The sequence below is a fragment of the Mycteria americana genome, chromosome 3 (genome assembly GCF_035582795.1).
Source record: "Mycteria americana isolate JAX WOST 10 ecotype Jacksonville Zoo and Gardens chromosome 3, USCA_MyAme_1.0, whole genome shotgun sequence".
In the NCBI taxonomy this organism is placed as follows: domain Eukaryota; kingdom Metazoa; phylum Chordata; class Aves; order Ciconiiformes; family Ciconiidae; genus Mycteria; species Mycteria americana.
In genome coordinates this window covers 39,382,840-39,408,209 of record NC_134367.1, presented here as the reverse complement: position 1 = coordinate 39,408,209, position 25,370 = coordinate 39,382,840, and the positions used below count along the sequence as shown (strand labels likewise).

General features: G+C 38.2%; 1 protein-coding gene across 2 annotated transcripts in view; it reads left to right on the top strand.

Moving 5' to 3' along the window:
• The window catches only part of UBE3D (ubiquitin protein ligase E3D), an 83,922-nt gene that overhangs the window by 15,031 nt on the left and 43,521 nt on the right, over window positions 1-25,370 (top strand). For both annotated transcript variants that reach the window (XM_075498272.1, XM_075498271.1), the window contains exons 6-8: window positions 1,686-1,755; window positions 2,631-2,739; window positions 7,925-8,094. In XM_075498272.1, coding sequence (XP_075354387.1) covers window positions 1,686-1,755; window positions 2,631-2,739; window positions 7,925-8,094 — 349 coding nt within the window. The remainder of the gene's footprint in view (window positions 1-1,685; window positions 1,756-2,630; window positions 2,740-7,924; window positions 8,095-25,370) is intronic.

Sequence of the window (25,370 nt, the reverse complement as noted above, 5' to 3'; positions counted from 1 at the left end):
TTAAGGTAAGATGTTTGAAAGCCCATAAAGCAAGTTGTGTCTTTGGGAAAGCAGTGGTTGGAAAAGAGCTTCACAGATCATCATGAATAATGGATGCCTAAATCTAGGCCTTCAGATGGTTGTAGCAACCAGTAATTGATGTGATTAGTGGGTATGGGAAAAGGCAAATACTGTGTAGAAGTGGAGGGATTTGGTCTGGACTCTCTACGTGGCTGAAGTTAGATAGCATGTCCATTGTTTTGACCATGTTTCTTCAGTACTGTAGGAAATGTACATAGAGTTGAAAGAACAGACAAAAAAACTAACCAGCGATGTATGGTATAAGTCTAGACAGAACCATCTCTGTGAAAAGAGACTAGAGAGCAGACTTGACTGTCATGCTTTGGTCCTTCCTCATAAGCAGGTATCAGTGCCTTGAAGACGAAGCTGGATTAGAGTGGTGTAGCTGTGGAGGCCAGGTTTGGCTTTGAAATTCCCTGTCAGCTATTCCTTCTCCCAACTCTATCCCCATATACTCATATGATTTTTTTCTTGGGAAATCCCACCTTTTATCTCTCTGCAAGCAAACATCTCCTTAATTCCCAATGCCCTTGCAGCTGTAGCACCAATTCCTGACTCAGGGTAACAGCTGGGGAGCTAGAGTGAGTGAACGGGCTTCTTTTCTGCCTGCCTCCCAGGAGTAGGCACAGCGTGGAGCAGACTAAAATTAAACTTAGAAGTAAAATATAATTTCCTAACAGTGAGGATAATTTAAAAAGTGTAGTACTTATCTGGAGAAGGGGTGGGATTACCAAGCCTTCGGAATCTTTAAAACAGATTGTGTTCCTGAAATGCTCGCTTTCATCCAATTTTAATGGTGTTTGTGGAGGACAGAGGTCAGATTAGACAATCCCTTCCACTCTTAAAATTTATGGAACTGATGAATCTTTAGTGTTGTTCACATGCTAAGGCTTAGTGGAATGAATTTATTACTCTATATGCTTAACCTGTTCTGCTGGCCCTCTGGTTAGTCTGTGTTTGTAGCATAGACCCAGAGCTTCAATGTGATAATCTTTGACCTGACTTTATTGATGCGGATTAAATTCTGTACTCAAACACTTCAATTTAATGTTAAATGCTGTGTTAGTGGAGCTTTTGGGGAACAGTTACATTGAAACTCAGAATGTATGCAGTATTAGTGTTGAGTTTGTGCGATTTTTGGAAAGAAGTTCTATTCTGCTCTTTGAGCAAAGAAGAAAATTATTCCCCTGTGTGTGCTGTTATTAAAACTGTCTCTTGTGATTCACTGCAGCATTACTGAGCAGCAGAGGGTACTAAAATACTTATGTAAGCTATGCTGATCTCAGTGCTTTAGGAAAGTTCTTTCAATTCATCTTTCAGGTTTGGCTTGAGCTCTTGCTTGCTTTGTTTCAAGGTGATTGTTCCCAGCGTTAAACAAGGATCAATATGGATGACAAATTGCTGATCAAGTAATTAGCTCAGAGCAGTTTTCTTCTGGCAATGTATGTTTTCTGATATTGGTTGCTTCTCCTCCCACAAACCAAAACAGAATTTGACCATCTGCTGCACCTCTTAATTGAGTGCTGAACACAAGTTTAATTAGTGTAGTGATACAGTGACTTACAGTCTACTCTTAAACAAGTCGGTTGTTCTGTTGTACTTGAAAAATGTTTTTGTCATTTTAGATACCATTAAATATTATGTCACTGAGGTGATTATTCGACCATCTGAGGCAAGTTTCAGCCCAACACCAAGGTAACAAATAAAAATTTAAAAAATTAGATAATTTGCTCAGGTTTATGTTTTAGAAAGGATGCTAGAAATGCACTAACATTTTAGTTTCTTGAATAATTACATATAATAACAAAGTGCTGTCAAATTTTATATAATCATCACAGAATTAAGCATTGTAAAGGTAATGTAGTCTGAATTCACTCATGTACAATTTTGTTTGCTTGTCTGCGTGTGTGTTTGTGTGTGACACAGGAGAGAGATTGCATATAATTTGTCGCAGTGTCTCACTATTCAGGTGATAAGCCCAAATACAATACTTATTTATTTTGAACTGTTTAATTTTGCATGATGTCTGGTGACTAATTATGGAAGTGGAAGGTTACATTATGTAAAGTTAACTTAAGTAAAGCTTGAAATGTTTAATTGGAAGTGAGATTTTTGAATTTTCAAGTAATTCAGTTTGAAGTTAAGACTAAGATGAAACAGAACTTGATCTAGCTGTCTTGTATCATGTACTATGCATTAGTCACAGTTCTTTCCTTTTGTGAATTATATTTGAAATATGTGCATCATTCTGAACCCTGTGTTCATATGTGTAAAATATAATAGGGTAAAGTTTTTATTCAGCATTTGACATTCGGTGCTGGTCAAAATACAGGATGTGAAGCAATTTAGACTGCTGATCTATTAAAAAATTCCTGTTGCAGGAAATAGAAAGTGCTCTGGTTTTGAGGGAGAGAAAGATAAAGAAGCTCCATCTTTCAATAAAAAGTGATTGTAGGATGTAGTGGAATTGACAGTATGGAGATACTCGTATACTTGTACTGCATCGATATGAATGAGTTTGCCCATGTAGTTGTTACAAAACCATATAATATGTGGTTAATTTTAAACAGGTCGCAATTCGTACAGAGCATGGTTGCTCAGTGTCTTGTGGAATTGTCCTCTGCTAAAAGCACATTTAGATTCACCATAAAAGGGGATAATGGAAAAATCTATATTCTGGTAAGGTTTTTTTTTATCTTTATCCTGCTGAAAAAGTTTAACCTATGAATTCCAGCTCCTAAAATGTTTTATTTATGCTATTCATGATTGTATGTTTAAAGAAAATGAACAAATTCAGATTCTTGAAGTAGTTCTGAAGACTTCTGTTCAAGTAAGAAATTTCCTCATTTTTTAATTTAAGTGGATGTACATATAGAAATTTTCTCTATTAATATAGTAATGAAAGTACTACAGATGCACCACAAGTAGCACAGAAATAATACTGCGTTTTGTATTCAGAAAATATGGAAAGCTTAAGTTTTGGCTTTATAATATATATCTCATCTTCTTGCTCCAGTGCTTCTTATCTTTAATCACCAGAAGTTCATCAAATTTTATAGTGTCTTTCACAAATATTGTCTTAAGTCAGCAGAGACTACTAATGTAGTCAGTACATTGTATTGCAAATTGAAGTGCAAACAAAAATAAAATTGCCTATTATACTTAATGTTCTAATGCTGTTAAACTTGGTTAAGTTTGATATTTAGATAGTGACAGCTAGATTCCTCAAACTTTTAAGATGGATAGGAATTTGGGTCTAGAATTATCTTAATACTATACACTTGGTATAACCAGGGATGTTTTCTTTTATTCATGAACTAAATATAGGCACAGAATTTGTCATTTTGCAGTTTGTACGAGTAATTCATAGACACAAAGGTAAAGAAATACATGATTGTAGATTCCTGCCCTGGATAAAGTTATAGATGCACTTTGTTGCGGTAGGCAATCTAAATAAATGAATTGTTTTATATAAACGTTGTCCAAGTTCTATAAGTTCCGAACATCCAGATTCTGAGGTAAGTGTATATCTGTTGCTTTTAAATAAATTTTAGTGCCAAGATAATATTTATGCAACCACTGAGAAATACTTCTTCTGTGATGATAAAATAAGGTCTCTTGAGCAGACCCGTAATTGTCACTATGTATAATCTAATTGAGGAGTCATTCAAATTGTTGTGATTTTTTTTCCTTGTAGCTTGTGTGTTTCCAAGTTACCTAATATTCTGATATTTAAGTCTAGTAGCTTATATAGAACAAACTGGTTATTTTCTAACAGAAAAATGACCTTATTTAGAAGATTGCCATTAGTCTTAGCTCTGAGTTGCATTTTTGCCAATGTATTGATTAGAGGAGCAGGCTGAATTAGCATAGTGACTGGCTTCTGATTGGCATCCCTTCCTTTTTATTAGTGAGTTCTTAGGGGTTTTTTGTGTGTAACATCAGAAAGCCCTCACTTGTGTCCAGGGTGAGGTTCTAGGTACTGTATACGCACCAACAGGTGTTCTGGAGTCATGGGTTAAGTCTTAGGACTCAGAGGCCTTGTGGACACGTGTAATGTAAGCACTGTTTATATTAATGATTGCAAACAGCTAAACAGTAAAAAATGTAGGTGCTTGAGGCTGTGAGTACACAGCCAAGTTAGACAAGTGGTCTCATCACTGATGCATCATGGACCAGCTGTCCCACTTGTTTGTTTTGACAATGAGCCAAAGATTCTCATTCACAGTATTTGTGCTTACATATGTGAATGCACACAGCTTAGGCTGTGTATGTGATAATTAAGGTTAAGGTCTCCACAAGTCATCTTAAATTTTTTTTTAAACCACAAATATTATGTATAATAATTTTCCTTATTTCCTCTGGATGTATCACTTAACATTACCAGTTAAGTTATTTGTGGATATCATAATACAAGTTTCTGTTGGTTAAGTTGGTGATAACCAAGTTCCTGAAAGCTATATACTACTTATGTTTTGTTTTTTTTTAAGTATGACAATAAATAAAAGTCTCTTTGTCTCACAAAAAAAAAGTGGTGTATACAGATTTCCTTATTTATCCTAACTGTATCTCTGCCCTCTTCACATTCTCTAAAAGATGAATCACTTGCCTCTTCTCTTTGCTCCACTGTTGAAGAGTTCCCTACCTTGAAGTTGCATGACTTACAAGCTAAGAATAAGATGAGGACAGCAAATGGATAGTGAGATAGGAGAACACAAGCAAAATGGTACATTATTGGTCAGCATAGCAGCATCTTAACAGATGTATTTTTTTTTCTGTACTATAAAAAAGGATAGGTATGAAAGAGGTAAATAAGTAGTTTTGTGGATAGATACAGGGAATTCATCCCATGGATAGGATCAACCTGATAAAACCCCAAAAGATACATCTGTGAAAATCAAAAGGTGTTTGGTAGAGTTTGGAGTGTTTGAATAATAACTCTAGTCTTTCAGTACTGAATGAGAGATGTTTTTTGGAGTGGGATTAGGCTGTAAAGTGCTTTGAAAGTAAGGCAGCTTGTATTTCAGGAGTGAGTGGAGAGGGAGTGGGAAGATATCCCAAGAAAACAAATACGTAACAAAATGGGAGAGACCTGTCAATCAGATACTGATTCTTGGACCATGTCTTAGAGGGCATGAGCAGAACAAGTTTACATTTGTCAAGACTGGAGAGGGGGATGTTGCAGTGATCAAGATGTGAGATAATGAGTACCTTGTTGAGACTTTAGCTACCCAGCTCTCTTAGAGAGCTTTACTCTTTGTGAAGTATAAGGAAACCACATCTTTATCTGAACAGTCTGAATGTGAGGACAAAGAAGCTGTAATGAAAGGTGTTTGCATTACTGACCTGTGTGATGACGAAAGTAATGGTAATGTCTGCAGTAACTAAGAACAAACTAGCAAGGAAGAACAGCTTTTTTTTAGCCATGTTAAATTTGAATTGATGCCTAATTGTCCACAAATTGATGCTGGAGACACAGGTTGACATTTTAGGAAACTGATCACAGAATGTAAATTGTAGTATTTCACCTGTTTGGATCAAGTCCCACGAAGTATAACTGAGATTTGTTGCAGGTTTTCTCCTAAGAACATCTTTGAAGCCTATTGACAAGGTGATTTAACAAACAAACCAAAACAAACAACGAAAAAACCACCAACAAAAAGCCACTTTCTCCTGATGCTGTCATTTCAGAAAAGGTCATCAATCTGCACTATGAATGAATTCTAAACTTTATATGTTTATCTTTCTGGAAAGGTTCTTTTCTTACTGGAGTTAATATGAAAGGAATTCGGTTGTGCAGGCTCTGTTGTACAAAGTGGTAGAGAGGAAGGAAAGATGGTACATTGTGAGTAACGTAGTTGAAAGCAGAGATCGAAATGTGAAACTATGTTAGCCAGAAATAACATGTATAAACTGCTTTGAGTCAACACACCAAGTCTTGGTGAGTGAGTGTTCATTCAAACCAAAAGCAAGATCAAAAAATAATTCATGCATGAAGAAAAGAAGGAAATTGTTGCCTAAAGAAGCAAGCGTAGTTCAGAAGTTGATTTTTCTCATGGCCAAGTGTCCTTCCACCCACAAAGATTCATCTGCTTTCTCTGTACTGTGTGCTAAATTATTAATACAGATCTGTTGCATTGCTGTTGAGACAAAGACATACTCTGAACAAGTGGTAGAATGTTATTGTCAGGTGCCATGTATCAACACTTGTGGTAGAAGGAAGTACTTTTCAGATGGACCATGTGGCAAATGAAATGGTTTGGTTACTTTCTCTAAAGTAAGTTGCAGAAGGATTCTGAAAGGAACAGACAGCTATTGCTGCATTGTTCCCTAGGCTAGTTTGAAGGATATTCCCCTTCTGAAAAGTATCCCAGGAAGCTTCTTCACAGGGAAGTGTTAATAATTTCAAAAGGAAGGAACTCTGTTTAGTTAAAGCTAAGCGTGTTGGCACTGGCCTGTGTGTATAGGACACTTCTCTTTTTTCCCCATTTTCTCCAACACCTCTTCAACACTTGGCTTAAAGCTCTGTGTGTAATGGTCCTAGCTAATGAGGTATATTTTGCAGTTTAGGCTATGAGTGTGTACAGTGAGTTACCAGAGCAAAACTGATGAACAGCCACTTGCTAAGCCAAGTGCAGTTGCTTGTCATCATTTATGTGCATATGCTAAAGTGATTCTCCTCCTCCCATCCCCTCCCAAGACAACTTTATCAGTATATCTCATTCCTCCTTTATGAAGCTTCCACTGTAATGTTCTGAGCCTTGGGCTCTGATAAATTGTGACTGTCACATTCAGTTACAACATATACAATGTGTCCTGTTAATGGTGGCTTTCTCCCTCCACAGGGGATATCATATGTCTGCTACCTAACATCATGTAACTTGTTTTACTTGAATCTGATTAGGTCATGAGAAGCAGAAGATTACTCTCTAGTGAGCAGCACTGCATAAATCCTGTTTTCTATGATAAATATTTCATATATAAGTATTTCATACAGGCTCTGGACTTGTAAAAATTTATTTCCATTGGTAACTTGGATCACTTCACTACTGCAGGCTGTAAATAAAGGGAAAGCCTGACTTTTTTGTACAGTGCTTAGCATGAAAGCCCTGAATCCAATTTGGAACACTGAGGCACAATCACACAAAGATTAAATAAGATCCATAATGTGATGCAAAAAGTTCAGATTTATCAAAACTCTCCCTGGTAAATATCCCATGAATTGCTGTGAGCAAGTAGTGTTGAAGAATGCCAGTCCCATTATTAAATTTGGTAAAGATTTATTTTCCAAGTAAGGGTCTCTTACAGCCGTTTGTGAATCCCAGCCTTCCTTTTAGACCACATTAATTGTTGTCTTTTTCCTTGCATGTCTTAGCTCCATCCGGTCATAACTATCACGCTTTTTCTAAAGATCATTAATTTTTTGGCACTTCCAGTGGGCAGTCTTTCAGTTCCCTGTCAACAGGGACAGTTGTTCAACACCATATGCTTGACTAATTCCTAAAAAACTATGAAATTAGAGGAATAATCCATTTGGTACTGAAACAGATGACTTGGGACTGTTTCTTTTGTTACTATCAAAGAGACTGTGCCGCAGCCACAAAAAGAGGCAGCTTCACAGAAATAATGATCTTAAGAGTGACTGTGATAAATCAGGCATCAGTTTATTGTATTAACCCATTTTTCTCCACTAGAGGCTGTGCAGGCTGTGCTGAATAATAAAATGTGAATTTATGTCTGTTAACACTTTGTTAGAAACTTTGTAAGAATGTGGCTTTAGTATTAGCTGATTTAGGATCAGAGTAAAGGAACAAATTGAAATTCATGTAATCTACAGTAAAATAAATTATTTCTTTGTTTATAGATATGGCTTTTAAATTCTGACACATTGCTGGTGGAGTCTTTAGGAAGTTCCTTCTCCCATGGTGTTTTTACACTGTTTGGAGATATTTTCATGCCTAGCTCTGGACCAGTGCGGACCTGGAATGCTGTCAAAGTCCTTTACCAGCCGTGCATTAAAAGCAGGAATAAGGAGTAAGTACAGCCTTTTCTGACCTCAGGTTCTGATCTTTGATTTGTTTTGCATTTCAGGGCAGCAATATTTCTTTGAGGTTCTTTGGCCAGTCTGTTAATGTCAGAGATGTATCTCTTTGAAATTTCATACAATTTTTTTTTTTTTTTTTTTTAAGCAAAATGCCAGAGGAATAGTATTTGGTTTCTGTTACAGCCAGAGAGAATCTGGTTGTTAAATTTTTACACTGTAATATTAAAATGTAGACCAAAGAGTTGTTTCTAGGGCCACGTGTAGATAACTTAGGCATATGATACATGATACAAATAGAAGTTGTCTCTGTTACACAGGAGAGTAATGTGTTTTTTCATTTATGCATTTTTTCCCTGTGTTAACTCACTGCACTTTTGGAGGTTGGTCATTTTGACAGCTCTGTTGGCAGAAGCTGGAAGGATGGTGGTGCCATGAATCCCACAGAGGGTCAGTGAGTTCTGCCCGTATGGTCTCAGAACATGCTGCTCTATAGCCGTAGCTCCAGGTGATGTAATTCAGGGAGGAGTAAAACTTGAGGGGAGATAAGGAGCATGGGCTGACTCCTGAATAACACTTAAGTTTAGCCAGATCTCCCTCTTTGCCTTCAATTTTTGTGTTTTGTGTGAAAATCTAATCTCATCTGTCAAGTTATTTATGGGAGTAACGCTCTCTGCATTCCCACAGTAAAGAATTTGGACCTCTTTGGTACATCTGAAACCAAGAGGGTAGAGGTAGATGGTTACTAGTTGTGCTGGTTTTGGCTGGGATAGAGTTAATTTTCTTTATACTAGATAGTTTGGGACTATGTTTTGGATTTGTGCTGGAAACAGTGTTGATAATACAGAAACATTTTAGTTGTTGCTAAGTAGTGCTTATACTAAATCAAGGACTTTTCAGCTTCCCATGCTCTGCCAGGTGCACAAGAAGTTGGGAGGGGACACAGCTGGGACAGCTGACCCCAACTGACCAAAGGGCTATTCCATACCATATGACGTCATGCTCAGTATATAAAGCTGGGGAAGAAGAAGGAAGGGGGGACATTTGGAGTGATGGCATTTGTCTTCCCAAGTAACCGTTATGCGTGATGGAGCCCTGCTTTCCTGGAGATGGCTGAGCACCTGCCTGCCCATGGGAAGTAGTGAATGGATTCCTTTCTTTGCTTTGCTTGCATGTGCGGCTTTTGCTTTACCTATTAAACTGTCTTTATCTCAACCCACAAGTTTTCTCACTTTTACTCTTCCAATTCTCTCCCCCATCCCACCAGGGGGGAGTGAGCGAGCAGCTGTGTGGTGCTTAGTTGCCAGCTGGAGTTAAATCACGACACTAGTTTAGCAAATTATACCTGCCTGTTCCGGCTTCAGTCCTGACCTTTTTTGCCTTAAAATTATGCTTTGTTTTGCAAGAGGAAGAGCTGTTCACAGGACTGGAATTTGTCTGTTTAAGCCAAGTTATCTTCAGTACTACAGGTGTTGTCTGTTGGGTCTCAATAAATTAGCATAATGATCATCTCTGTATACAGAGACAATGCATCTAACAGTGTCCCTGTTAAAAGATACTTGTGCATGTAGCCTAGCAGAATAATATGAATAATGCTGTATCAGTAAAGCGTAATGTCAGCGTATAGCATATCCTCGGAAGGAAAGTCCTTTCTACATACAATTCAGAAGTTCATTGAGTTATCTAATTAGCCTCTCTGTGTTTAACTTTAACTTGCTTTCAGCCCAGTGGTGGCATTATTTCAAAAAGAAACGGGACCCTGAGAGAAGGGGAGAGAGAAGAGGTGAGGAAGGTTGTTGAGTACAAATGTTTGTCTTGGATGTGTCCGAGTCTAGTGGAGCTCTCATAAAGGAAACATTTGATTTCAGCAAGCTTTGAAGTCTACATTATGAAAAACATACACTGCCTGTGTTAAAGCCTTTATCTGTTGGAGAGTAAAGATAAGAGGATATTATTAAGCAGTGGCTCCAGTGTTTGCAGGTGATGGAGTATGATTTTAACATAATTTTCTGCTTTTTGTTTCTGCAGTAATAGAAGAGAAAGCATTGGTTTTGTATAATTCACACTTAAATAGTGGTTTGGTTTTGTTGTTTTTCCTTTAAACCCTTGGAAACTAGATGACAGATTTAAAGAGGTACAGATGTATTTAAAATTTAGAAGACATTCCCTCTAGACTCAGTCACTACACAACTACTTTGTAGCCCCAGACCTCATAAAAGTACAACAAAAATGTTGTCTCACACAGACAGGCAAACATGTGCATATGAATTTAAATTTTTTCATAGAAGAAATACACACCTTACAAGAATGTGTGATTCATCATAGTGTTTATCCTGAATGTTGCCAAGTGTGTCCTTTTTATTTTTCAAACAGATCCAGTATTGAATAGCTGAAATAAACTCTGACATAGGGAGAGAATGCAAAATTCTAATATTTAGAGAAAAGGTCATCCTACATTAATAATGTAATTCATGTAAGAGAAATAATTACCTTTATTAATGTAGTAGCTTCAGAAGTTGGCATTGGAAAACCTCTGTGATCTAAATGTTATTTAGTGATCCAAAATACATCTCTTAAAGTATTAGCATTTAAACTGCTTATTCTTAGAATGGGAGATATTGCAAGAACCACTACCTACTCTAAAGATACTTCACTTACCACTCTTAAGTCTTACAGAAGTGTAACTTACAATTTTGCTTTTCAAGTTTCAATTCTTTGTCACTGAGAAGATTTAATTACCTTAACACATGTTCAGTTACTTTGACATGTTTTTGAGATAAAAGTCATATCTGCTTAGTCACTTACCTAGCATTCACAAATGCTTTTCTTGAATGGAGTTCTCGGCAGCAGAATTTTACTGTGAAATTATATTCAGTTCTTTCCATTTCCCCAGACAGACTCGTTACAAATCACTTGTTTCCAAAGATTACTTTGTATTTATCTTTGGGATTTTGCAGTGAGCAGAGGACACAACTGAGGTTTTAATTCTCCTCTGACAGTAATTGACATCTTCCCTGTCCAGTCCCTGGACAAATGCAAAAACGGAAGAGAAAGAACAGACAGTTCTTTTTAAGGTTCAGAAACCAAAGTAACTATTGATTTAGTATTGTTTTCCCATTTTTATATTTCTAGTAAAGAACAATAGAAAGGACATTAGCACTTCAGTCTGTTTCCACTAACTCATTTATCAGTTGGCTTGAAGTACTACCTGGATCTGTGCAATAAGACTGAAGTCTTTCTGTATTGAACAGGAATGCAAACACAGCAGAAGCAAAAATATCAAAACCAGTACAGCTTATTTAATGCAATGTGTTTGCATTTAGATCTCAAATATTATTTCAAGAATTCTGAACAAAGTGTCTGATTTCTTGAATAGTGCAAATTTCAAAGATGTTTTAGATGCCCACATTCCGATAATAATTATAATACTTACCTTGCTTGTTTCTGCACACCCACCTGCCTTTGAAATAATGCAAAGGTTTCAGAGCCCATAGTCTGCTCCTTGTGAGTGGGGAGTAAGCAAGGATACCTCCTGTTCAGGAAGCAGTCAGCAGGAAGTCTGCTCGTGACCTAGACCCCAACAGTTGCAAGTGATAAGCATGCACTATAATATCCAGTTGCACGTCAGAGAGCCTCTTCAGTTGCTGTGAGTCACTGGGTACACTTGGGTCCTGTCTGATTCCTACAGTGCCAGAATCTGATCTGTGCAATGGGAGGGGAAGCACCTTTCTTACCTGTGGACACTGCAGAGTCTGTGCTGGGTAGCTGGGTCATAGGTTAAGACAGATTAAGGTAAACTAGAAATAAAAGCATTTATTTGTAATATCTAAATATAATAACATAATCACACATTTGTAAAACATGAGTGAAGAAATGAAAGAAATCTGTACTTTGACTACTTAGATGAGCATAAATCTACTTTGAGATAAATACATGGTTCAATGGTAGCAGTCGAGGTCCCTGGCAAGCTGCCTCTGCTAGAGAGAGCCTAACTGGGATTGCCTAATAATTCACATTCAGAAACTCCCTTTTTGAAGTAGCCCTTAGGTTCAGATTCCTTGAGATGCACTTGAATATTTCTTTTGAGGGGAGCACAGTAGCTTTTATATGTGATCTTTCTTTTCAAGACTTCTAAGATGTCAGGAGAAATTTACGGTCTCACTCCAAAACTCATTCCTTCTTTATTCAGATCACAGTTTTGCAATTCTTCATAATTAACATAATGCTTATTTCTCTTCCTCGGATATGGAAGTGGTTTTTTTCCCTTAAACTAGGAATTACGTCCTGTGAACAACACCATGCTTCAGTGAGCAACAGAACTCTCCTTCCTCCAGTAAATCACTGGCATATCTATCACTGTACCTTACATTCAGTATTACTCTAAATGTAAACAGTGCAACGAAAACAAACATTTGAGTAGGATAAGTGTTCATGGTTCATTACTGGCTGCTGAGTGATACCAGCTGCAATGATAACCCATTTGGAGTGATAGCTGTTCGGGGGTGGCTGATCCCAAAGCCTGCTTTAACAAAACTGTGTTCTGAGTTAGGCTGAACATTGCTGAGAAGGTGATTACCCCTTGTATGGCATCTACCTTTTTATTGACAGCATGCTGATTCATGTTCAATTTGTTGATCTGTGTTGACCATCAGATCCTTTCCAGTAGATTGCAGTCTAATAAGCAGCCTTCCTCTCTGTTTTTGTGCAGTTGTCCTTTGTCAAATTACATCCTAATTTTGTCCAGAACCTTTTTCGCTGTTGGCACTGGCCATTTTTATTTCCAACATGTGGCGTACTGATGGCCCTTCCCAGCTTCATGTTGTCTGTGAATGAAAGAAGCATCTCTCTTGTTCCAGTCTCCGGGAAAGTGACTGAGAGATGGAATAGGACCAAACTCGGAACACGTCATGTGGAGCCTCTCTCCATATACCTTTGTTTTGGCAATGAATTATTAACAGTTGTTCTCTGGGTATTCTCTGTATGTTAGACTGTGTTGCTTAAGAACGTTCAGTAGCTTTTAAGGCATTGTGAAGTTAAGACATGGTTAGGTATATCCAGACATGCTATTTATAGTGTAGCTCTTGGCACTTCTCCTTGCAGAGCCCTATTCCTCTGATCTTCCTGAGGATCACCTTTAAGTGTTGGCTTGATTTGTATCTTACTCCTTCAGCTGTTAAATGGGGCTAGAAACACTTAGGTGTGTCTTACGTGTGATAGCATGAGTTCTGGGTAGGTCTGTCTACAGTTAGGCTTCCAGCCCTTGCGGGACCTTTATAAGCAGTCCTTCTACAACAAATTAGCTGAAATTATATGCTGTCATTTCTTCTTGTCACCTATGAAAAAAGTATGTTATGAGTGTAGTTGAGTCCCATTAGAGAAGGATGCCTCATGCATTTTCTGCTTTGTTGTTACTTAGATATTTATGGATGGTGTGTATGTGATTATTTTGGTTCCTTCCACTTTTTTCTCAGCAAGGCTCCTTTTCTCCACCTACAAATCTGCTGTGCAGGCAGAAGAGGTCTTCCTTTCAAGTAACAGGTTCTTGGCAAGTAACACCTGATGCAAACAACCTTGACTACTCAGAGTGATAATGGTAAATACTGCTGAAGTGAGAGTGTTGTAAAAATGTATGAAGAAAATTGAAAATATGGTTACATGGCAATTTGACCATAACTTGATCTCAGAAAATATATGTGAAGGTACAGTTAGAGGAAAATTACACTTTTCCCTTTATAGTAGTGTGCTAGGCAAAGCTTTGTCAAAAAGTCATTGATAGCTTTTTATTTCTCATATTCATCTAGAGTATCTCTGAATGGTTTACAGCTTTTGCAGAAGCCTTCTCCTATGTAAGAATTTGCTGCTTATCATTTCAGAGTTGAAAAATGACTTCCAGAAATTGTTTGTTTTATTAGCTTTAGAGGGACAGAATAAGCTAGAAAATTGAGTTTGTGGCTGAAAACCTGGAGTTTTTGAGTCCTGATGCTTTTATTACAGTCCATGTATAGTGAGCTGTTTATGAAGCTGTTACTGATGTATTCCAGAATGTTGTTTATTTGTCCCAAGAATGGCTTTCATTTTGTATATGACTCTCGAGTAATTTACCTCTCATAAAAGCACCAAACTGTGTCCTATTTCACTGATTTTTGTATGTCTCAAATAGAATGCCTTTTCCTAGTGTTTCGGTAACTCTTGCCTGTAGAAAATACATGGGAGCACACAGACCAAGAGTTGACTGACTGAGGAGTGACCAATGTTTCACTGTTCTGTGCTCTTTTTAAGGTGATTTCTGTAGTATAATAAACTTCTTGTGCTATATCTGGAATGATTGATTAAATGAGTGGGTGTGACTGTAAATGGAGTGTGAAGGATCTGTTTTGTTTCAGATAATTTTTTTCCGTTCCCTTCTTGAATTCTTTCATGGTATGAAGTTAAGAGAACTGACGCCAGAGGTGTGGTGGGTTGCCTTAAAGGAGGTGACTGAGCAGTCAGGCAAAGATTTTTGAAAGGTGCAGTCCGATGCCAGTCAGGGTTTTGGGACAGGAGGGGAAAAAAAAATACTTTTCAGAGTTTGATAGACATGTGGAAGTTATAAGCCTCCTGAACTTTCAATGCTTGGGCTGGAGCTTGGAGGAAGAGATGAAAGCTCCATCTGAGAACTATTATTTTTAGCTAGAGATAGTTCTTCAGAAGAAAGAACTGTTCCTCAGTACTGGTAACATCCTTTCCCACCTCTAGGAAAAGATGTATGCAACTTTTAAGTATAACTTTCAGGAGAAATACCCTCACTTTCTTGTTTATCGAAACTAGACCTGCCATGTACAGCATCCTTTTATGGTAGTTACTGAAGAACTTCATTCTTGTTCCTAAACACAGGTCTGATATATCTTTCCAACTCTTCGGGGCTGTCATATTTTTGGTATCTAATCTTTCAAATTTTAAATAGTCTTAGAAGTACTAACTGAAGTAGAGAAAAATGTTGGAATAAACAGTTTGTCTACCAAATAAGGTCTCGTATTTTTGCTCAAAAATTTTGCTCATGTTATCATTCTAGCTGAGCTTATTGCTTAGGTTGCCTTTTTTGCCCATCTTTTGAAATTTAGCATTGAAGTCAGAGGAGGTAGGGTTCTAACTGTTTTTTTTAAAAGTGGATTTGCAATCCCAAATCACTTAGCCATTTGTTAATGATCTGACCAATAGCCTGCCTTTCTTCTTGTGTAGCATGAAAGATGCTGATGTGTCACCACTCATCTTGCAGGGTACTACTGTTATACTCTGCATTAGAAGTGTTAAATGCTATATACATAGTAATTGGCAATGTAAAAATAAGAAATCGACTGTAAGTGCTATTGCTTAGCTACTTCTTATGTTCTAATTTTTTAGAAAAAATAGATAAATATGCTATTAAGATATCCTATCACATTTACTATGCTTTTGAGCCAGGATTTGTGATTCTGTAATATGGTAGAACAAAAAATACAATTCAGGCTTGTATATTTTTTTCTGTATTATTCTTCATATTTATTTGTGAAACACTGTAATTCAGGTAAGCACAATTTTGGTAGTTCTCATGTCTGTCTGGTTCATATTGCTGTAGCTCAGCTCTTTTGGGAATCTGAGGATTGACAATGAGAGAAATGTCAAGTTGGATGGGAAAAAATTGTGAATTAAAAGCAGCAAGACTATTGAAACTAATTTAGAATGTATAGTCTGAAACGACTGCATTGCCAGGTAGTTAATTCCGCTTTTATAGGATGGTAAGAATGTAAGAAATGCCATGCTGGGCCAGAGCAGTGTACCATCTAGCCCAGTATCCTCCCTCTGACATCCAGAGGTGTTCTTTAGAGTAGCATGTGAGCCTCAGCACTTCCTTCTACTGCTCAGCTCTGTAGTTGTTGTATTAAGGATGTTTGAGGGTACAGCCCTGCCTGTTTCCTTTACTGTCTGTTCATGCATCTTTTGACCATCTATTTGAATAGACACTTTTTGACCTTACTGGTGCTGTCTGCCTCCACAATCTCTGGTAACGGCAAGTTCCAGAAGTTCACTACTGCCTCTTTTAACCTCTTCTAAACTGATCTCCTGCTAGTTTCAGTGAGTTGCCTCTAGATCTAGGATTGAGGGATTTAGCGAACAACAATTCTGCATTCATACTGGCAAAATGGGCATGGGGATCCTAAACTTTGCACTGGGATTACAGCATGCAGTTGGTGTTCTTGCTGATTACATTTAGGAGTTAGATTTACTGGCCAGTTTGCTGGAGGGGCAGCAATGTCACATCTATTCAAGTCTTCCTATAAGACGTGTATATCTCTGTTATACTCATTTTGCTTTTCTTGTAACACTGCTTTTTTGAAAGCCAGATAGCCTAAATGCGATAGCGATGATCCGTTGAGGATAATTTTATAATCGTAGGTCAAACTATAGCAGCTTTCCTCTTAGAGGCTTACAGTTTGTTTCTCATAGACTTATAAAGACTGTTGGGTTCACTTGGGAACTGTAAGTACTCAACTCCTACAATGCCTTTTAAATGACAGGATCCATTTGAGCAGGCAGGAATCCTATAACGAGCCAAGAGTGAAAAACCAAAACTTATAAAAGCCTGTTGGACAGATTGCTGACAAGAACTGCTTAAACCTCAGAACTTGATTTACTGAATTCTAGGATCTTGGGCTATTTTAAAGTAATTAGCATTTGTTGTTTCTATTGTATTTCTCCATGACAGGCTGTGTAAACTAACAATACTTAAATTAACAAAATGATTTAGAGTGCTAATTTTACTTGCAATACTTTTTAAATCAGTAAAGCTAAAGCAAATTGGGAGCATATGACTTGAGACCAAGGAAGGCTAATTTGTGAAGTTGTTCAGGATATTTCCACTTGTGTGTGGCAACAATAGGATATTGCTGTTGGTTGCTTATTTTGAATGCTGTAGCACCAAGGATAAACAGAACAAGCAATTCTCATGCTGGCTCCTCTGAATACTGGCCTTAAGCTATAAATGAAATATTCTGTATGACTAATAGGCATAATAAGTGATGTCTATGTGGATATGAATATTTTAGCGAGAAGAGGAGGAGATCTGACTGGAAGGGTGGAAGGTGGTGTTCCAGAGAATAAAATTGCTGAAGAATTTTAGAATTCAGTCAAATATATTGCCAAATTTCAGCCAAATAATTGCCAAAGGCAGGACTATTAGATCTACTCAGACGTGAGCTGTTGGATTGACTGTGCCCATTTTCCCTCTGTGTATGGTTAAAAGAGTATTAAATTTGGTTTACATTCTTCCCAGAGTGTACGCATTACCATAATACCTGTTAAGCCTTCAAATTTTTCCTTATTTCACAGCGACACTGACTGGATTTTGATGTTAAGGACTCAAGGCTAATGCAGAACTGGTTAGAAGTTGAGTTTTAAACTAAACACAATTTTTCTTTCCCCTGTAGACACTGATTTTTCTGAACCCTCCAAAACAGTTTTATTTCAGTATGGAAACGTTGTTGAGGTAGTTGCACTTTCATATGTACTTCTTTCTCCTTATTGCTGGCTTCCCAACTGTCCTGTGTCTCTCAGGAAGCAATATGGTTGAGCAATATAACGTGTTTCCTCGTTTTTGTCCAAAGTCAGTATCTTGTGATGGAAACAATTGTATGGCCTACACAGAACACTGCTGAAGCATGTCGAAGTAGTTTTTACACTACATGTTTTTCCAGATTTTAGAAGTTGGGGAATATTTTTTAATTGGGGGGTGGGGTGGGGGTGGGAAGAATCCAGCATAGTTTTGGCCAGCTGGAATTAGTGCTGGTAGCACGAAGAATCATCTTCTGAAAAAGGGACTTAAAAGGGCTCTAAGAAGAACCATCAGATATTTAATAATTTAGTGCATTTTGAATCTCATACCATTACCAAATGTGAGCTTTACTGGTTGTAGTCATACCTAAAAAATTTGTCAGTCGATATTCTCTACTTCCTGTTTTCAGCTGTTTGCATATTATTGCTGCAAACTGTTGTTCAGCTGTTGTATTTCAAACAGAAGTGGCTGTATGTTATTAATATTATTAAGGCCTCTAATTTTTCAAGCAAGAAATACAAACTCTTGTCCAAGTGGAGAGATTTTATTGAAAACTACATTTTGTTTTTCTGAAACTGATGAAATTCTCACTGGCTACTGAAAGAAGAAATCAGTTACTGAGAAGGTGGTTTTTGCCCCCCAGCATAGCAATTCTGCAGACGCCTTTAACACCTCTGCAGCTCTCCTTTATGCGCAGGACCGTTGAGTTTAACACAGTTGTCCAGGTGAGTTTCTTGTGTCACCAATTACGTCTGCTGCAAGTCTAACTCAGCAAATTGCTTCAGGAACATAGTGTAGTAGTGAGTACCAGATAACTGTAATGTTCACTGACTGCCTTCAGTAGAAATTGGAGAGAACATACAGATATAGTTGATTATGAAAAAGTTTAGACTGGAGATTGGAAGCTTTCTAATATCAGAGCAGTGAGGTTCCCACATAGCCTTCTAGTAGGAATAATATTGTCAAGAAACAGAATTGCTTTTAAGATGAAGCATGATAAAATTGCAAAAAGGAATGCTTCAACACAGTGCCTGTTGTTGCAGGGAGATGAGCTTTTTGGCTGGGAGATGTCTTGTGGTTCAGTTTTCCAACTCTGTCGCTGACCTGCCGAAAGACTTTCAAGTTCACCTTCACCATATCTCTTTTGCTCTCTGGAAGCTCTTCAGGGTGACGAGTTTGCATGTGCATGGAGACCCACACTGGTACCATGGTCTTCATTGGGCTACTATTCAACAATTTAGTAATTATCAAGTGTGGCATTATTTCTTTACCTGTGCTGTGTTCTCCTACATCTGAAGTCCATTCTGAAGTGTATTTGCAAAGGATTTATAGTACTTTATCTGCAGCTGTCTTACTTCAGCTGTTACATCTCCTCTCTGAATGAGGTTGTCTACTCAAAGGCTTCTCTTCTCACTCTGCTGGTGGCTGTGTCTCAGTCTTTCCATGCCTACTTTACTTCCTTTCATCAAAGCTGCATTTTGGTCTGTCTGTAACATCAACTCCTACATCAGCATTGACTTAACTTGGCTAAACCTAGATTTAATCTTCCATCTAAATCCCCTCTCTCTTCCTTTTTTCTTCCAGTGCTACTCTTGCTCACGTCCAGAACTCAGCTGCCAGGCTGTATGTCTCCCTTTCCTGTTCCTCATGCTTCTAAGCTGAGACTAGGTTCCCCTGTTTCTTGATCCATAAAATTTTAAGAAAGCTCATAAAACTAAATTAAAGAGGCAAAATACTCTGCATTCACTGATCTGACTGTGTAGAGGTATGTGTGTGTGCCCAGTGCAGCCCACACAGCGCTGTCTTGGAAGGGTGGCTGATGGCCTGTGTGATTCGTCCAGCTCTGCTTCATGTCTGCAGCAGGACAGCAGGACTCTGGACAGCCACATAAGTGCTTCGGAGGACTTCATCAACATAAGCATGGATTATACAGACACTGTTAAATCTCTGCCATAACGGAAGGGGAAAGCTTCAGAAGAGTTGAAAGGGAAAACTTGGGAATTAGCTCTGAGGAGAGGAGGTGTTAAAACTAGGGACAGTTTTGTGAAGGATGGAGAGGTTGTTTATGGAAGAGTATTTCCATGCACAGAGGAAACCTGAAAGATGTGTGAGGACACATACTGGCTGAGGACAGGGAAAAGGGGCTAGTGGAAAGTTGATCTTTCCAGACTGGCAATTAGTCTGCTGTGAGTTTTCAAAGTACGCTGTGGGATGTAGTAAAATCAGGTAGTTTTGGCATTTGTGACCTATGTCAAAAATGTTGCTATAGCAGTTTATGTTTTTAATTAACCTTAAGGTTATTTTTAGGAAAGGAAGCTGTGTTCTTGACTGTTGGTTTTATTTATTTATTTATTTAGGATTTAATTGCTTGTTAAATTTGACTTATAGCCACACCTGATATTTTAATGTCAGTGTTGTGTCATACCTGCATCAAATAAGCATCTGTAAAATTTTTTTTTGTGAGGAGGGAAAATGATGATAAAAATAAACTGTTCCAGAAAAATTACAGTTTCAGTGGGAAAGGGAAAATATGGCATACGTGAATTTCTAATTTCAGTAATTAGGCTTTTGTTTGGCAATGGTTTGGATTGAACGAGTGGAAATAATAAATTTTTCTGTCAGCAAATTCTCAGGATCAACCAATTCTGTGATTTGTGGTGTTCCTTACTTTGCTGCAGGTTCCTGTAATTACGTCTTGAAATACTGAATTTCCTTCTCTTCTGAAGTCAGTACATCAGAAAAAAAAACAACTTTAAAGCAGCAAGCTGAGAGCTTTTTGTGAACAGTGATTACAGCTTTTATTTGTACAGCAGGATAACTTCTCCCTTTGGATTCAGGCATAATGTTTTGGAGCGCCTGGTATTTGTGAATACTTCTATACGGAATATCAACAGCCCTGTGGAAGTGATTTAGTTTTACCCAAAGGTTTAAAAATCAGAGGCCAGAAAACATTTTCATCTTTATATTGTTCTGAAAATCCATTTCAACTTCAGAAATGGCCTCCTGCTTGGTATAATAGGTCTTAAAAAGGGAATTAAGGTTTATGGAGCATATGCAAATCTTCATGTGGCACAGCTGGTAGGAATAACCTGCATGAGAACATCCAGGAAAGTATTTTATGCTGTGGTCAGGGAACCCAGGGCTTTAGGTACAGGGCAAGAGCAACGCTGTGCCATCACTGATCATACAGACGATCGGTTCATTCAACTTTGATTCCATTTAATCTGTTTTTTAAAGTAATTTTTCTTCGCCGCTTGCCTGGTTGGTTATGCTGAGGAAATAAGCGTTACTATTTGTTGCTAGGCTAGGGCCCTGAATGCACACCTGTTTCAATACTGTTAGGACAGGATATCAGAGACTCCATCCCTCTGGTACTAGGTGCTGGTATTGAGGCTGCTGGTTGTTCCAACAGTGGTGGGGAGGAGCAGTGGGAGGCAGGCAGTTGGAGAGGCCTGGTGGGAAGATAGTGGCATCTAACATGAGTACAGTTTGCGTCATTTACCTAGAAGTTTCAACAGGCAGCTCTGTCCTGGTAAGTGATAGGTCAGCTGTGAGCTCTGTGGTTATGGGCCCTATTTTCTACATAGTGCCTAATGCTGTGCTCCCTTGGTTTGGGGTTAGAGCCTTTACTGGGACTGTGGTGTAACCACTAGTAACACGTTAGGTATGGCAGAGGGATACCACATTGCTTACTGGGTTTGCTGCCTGCCCATGAGGCTTACCACCTCTCAGCTCCTTTCCCTGCACTACCTAGATGAGGAACTTAGATTGCCTTGCTTAAGCCAATCCTGCTTTTCTGTCACAGTCTTAGGTTGGCTTGGCTGCTGAGGTTACTATACCAACTGTTTGCCCTGCTTTTGCAGCAGAGCTGTCTGAGCCACTTGACAGTCAAGTCCTCAACTGCTGCAGCTTAGAGCATATGGTTGAAGGTAAATTGTTGCCAGTTTTGGATTGCTTAAAGACACTGCACCATGAACCGTGGCAGTTTAGGAAATGAGTGATGAGCAGTTCAGATGTCCAGGCAGGGTCAACAGCTACGGCCAGTATCTCCATCTGCTCTCTCATCCCTGCTCATCAGTCAGGTCACTAGGTACCTAAAACTGAGTGATGCAGATACCTCCCAGTGTGCTCACAGTGCACAGAACCAACAGGTCACACCAGCTTTATAGCATTTAAGCATTGGTTCTGCATGTCTTCTATTTTCAGCTGTAACTAGTAATTTTTTTTAAAAATGAATCATTGCTTAATAAAACTATACTGATTTATCAAAATTACATTCATAAATCTATTTCTAATGGCTAGATGCATGAATTTCAACAGCCCCTTCCCTAACACCACATTAGTCAGCATGAGCTCAGACCGACATGTAGACAATTTTTTTTTTTCCCCAACTCATAAGGAAGTGTAAAAATTTTATGATGTTGCTTTAACAAGGCCCACTGGGATTTAGGATTATTTATCTAAGCCCTTATTAAAGACAAAACCTTTTCTGTGTTTAGCCATGAAGAGCAAAGCTGCTCTTCAGACAGTCCAGTGCACTTAAAAAATTAAGGGAATTTGATAAACATAGAGCTGAAATCATGGAGAGAAGTATGAAGGATCTTTCCTCTGTATCCCTTTACTCCACAGCCAAAGTTACTATTAACCACTAATGTAAAAAGAAAAATGGAGTGACAGCACCTCTTGAATTTTAAGGCCGTTTCACTGTACTACGAACCAGCAGTGGAAAACTTTTATCATTGTTAGAAGGAAACTACTTGCGACACTGAAGGAAAAAACAGAAGATGAAAAAGATCTGCCTCATTGCCTAGCAGGAGGATTAATTCTCCTGTACAATTAATCTGATTTCCTAACCTCATTCTTCAGCACCGAAATCTCTATTCTTTCTCTGTGAGGTAATTTTTACTCATGTATGCCTCTGTTGGGACCTCAGTTTAGCATCCCCCTACTGCCTTCTGGGAAGCTCTAAAAGGAGAATTAAATGCAATGTATTTTATGACATACTTTATACTCAACTCCCTCTTGTTTTCTTTCAGTAATTAGGAAATTAAAGAGTTTCTAAGGGCTTGGAAATGAAAAATCTGGTATAAAATTAGACCATTGAATTAAATTATAAAAATTGAACCCAATATTTTTAGCAAAAAGATTTTACAAGAGGTCATAGTGTGGTTGGTAGAAAGTTTAAAATTGCACACTTTCAAAGCAACATAGTTGCTTTAGATTTTTTCACTCCTTTTGTAAATCTGAGCAATCTGTGCATCCAGAAATTTTGCACTCTAAACTTAAACACATTCTTTGTCTCTCTCAAGAAATTAACCATTCCTCCTTTTGTGAGAGTTATACATTGATAAATGCCTACACTATTTCATTCAGTCCTCCTTTGGGTAAACTTCTGCCATTTTCATTTTCAGTGTTTGCTGTTTTAAGTTAAGCTTTGCTTCTGGCTTCCTTTTACCAAATCTGTAAGAGAGCTACTCTGCCAGCATTTCAGAGTTAATAGTGTTTCCATACTGTAGAACATTCAGAGGCACAACTGAAGCATCAGACAAAATGATGTTGCAGTCTCATGAAACTGAGTTCACTGCTTCTGTAGGCATGTCCAGATCCTATTGTATAGGGTATTCTATCCTCAGACAAATTCCCACACACCACAAGAAAAATCCATAACACTACATATTTGCTGTAATGCCGTAAGGGTATAAGTTACTCTAGTAAAGGTGAATTTTATGTTGCCACTGTCAGAAACCTTATTTGGAACTGTGACTGGGAAAATATACTTGCTCTTCTTTGCAAACACCCCCATTCAACAAGGCTTTCTGATAACTAGCTCTTAAAAGCTGTTCAGTGGGGTTCCTCTGACAGAATTTACATTTACTGGCAGTCCATACAGGGCAGTCTGTAGGTAAGTGGGCTGCACAATCCCCAAAAAGCATTGAAGAAAAAATGCAAGCCTGAATATAGCTGGGGCTGGTATTACCATTTTTACAAGCAGTGACACTGAATATTGTATGGAAGGATGCAGATGCATAGATGTTCTAGATTATTGATTAAGCTACAGGTGCTGACCTTTAAGCAGCATGTGCATGTATTTTTACACTGTGTAGATACAACAGGAATATGTAATCTCTCCCATGTCCCAGATAATAACCAGGTTTTGTTTCAATAAGTAATGGGAATATTGTCTTGGAATGTCATTGTGTTCAGTTGCTTAATGTAAAATGATTTAGTCTGGACACAAAAATCTGCTTTTTTGGAAGCAGAATTGGTAAAATAATCTTTAAATCTGATGAAGCCCAAAACCATTATCTTTCATCTCTTGAACTGGTGGGTTTTTTTTTCTGCAGCATCTGTGCGATTTGACATTTTGTCAATAATGGCTATTGAAACTGGGCACATGTGACACAGTTGCTGCTACTCTGTAGATATTTTAATCAGATTTACCAATTTGGAAATCATCTGGTAGCAGCTTTCAGCAAGTGAACGAGGTATTTTTGGACTGACTTCAGTAATGTCTCGGTGAGCAAAGGAGGACTTCAAACAGATGAAACTGGAAAACAAGTCAATCACAGTTGAAACTAGGAGCTGAAATAACTGAAAATAATTCTTGAAGTTGCATTTGTGATACTTAGAATTATTATACAAGGTCGAGAATGGTAAGTACAGTTGTTGTCTTTAAATCTTGGACATTGTATAGTAGTTTCATTTGAAATAGATATACTAATAAAATTCCTTGCTAAGGTAGTGCAGCTTGGTTCACTGCCCCTGTTTTCATTATGAGAAGTTCTACTCCTCTTTGAAAGCTAAGTTATCTTTACTGCCTCCAGCTTTAAACTTTTCTTATGCGTTTGCTCTTTGAATAATTTGCTCATCTGAGAATTGATTGGGTGAACTGAAGTGAATTAAATGCCATTTCAAATGAGATGGGTCTTCTCTTTCTTAAGCACCTGGCCCTCACCAAGTCTGGGCAGACTGCTTGTGAGGTCTTTGGAACCTTTCATGCTGAACTAGTTCAAAAATTTAACTTTTGTGTTTGATGTGCCTTGCCATGATGGATTTGGGCTTTTTGATTGCCTGTTAATCAAACTTTCACAGTTTGCATGGTGCAAAATAATTCTCAGATACTGAATGTAGTATTTGTACATAGGTAAACTTTCTGTTGACGTACAGGGCCCTTTGTGGTAGGATACTTGACACCATGTGTTTTATGTTCTACAATATAACATCTCATTTTGATGATTTTTAAATTAAGGTTATAGTTTCATGAAGAGTTGTAAAAGCACCTCAGGAGAGTAGTGCTATTGATAGCATCTGGGCGTTCAGAACTCAAGACATGTCAACATCAATGAAGATGTCTTCTTCCTGAGTCTGCGTCCTATATTTTGATTAGAGTTTCCAACCTGGGGGAGGGAGAGGAGGGAGGAAAGAGTTGGTAAAATCACTCCTGTGTGAGAGTTTGGTGGAAGTGTAGCCCAGGAGAGAGCAGAGACGTTTTGTATTTTCTTTGGGGCTTCTGCCTAGTGTCATGATGCCTGGAGGGGCTGAGAGACAGCCTGTTGCCTCAGCCTCCGGGTGGGAAGGTAGGCTGCATATTAGGAGATGCTGGCTAGTGTGCACACAAGTAGGAGGAGGCCCCCTGCATTTATGGTGCATCACTAGAGGGTGAGGGTGAATAGAGGTAACCAACAGAGTTGTCCTTTGATA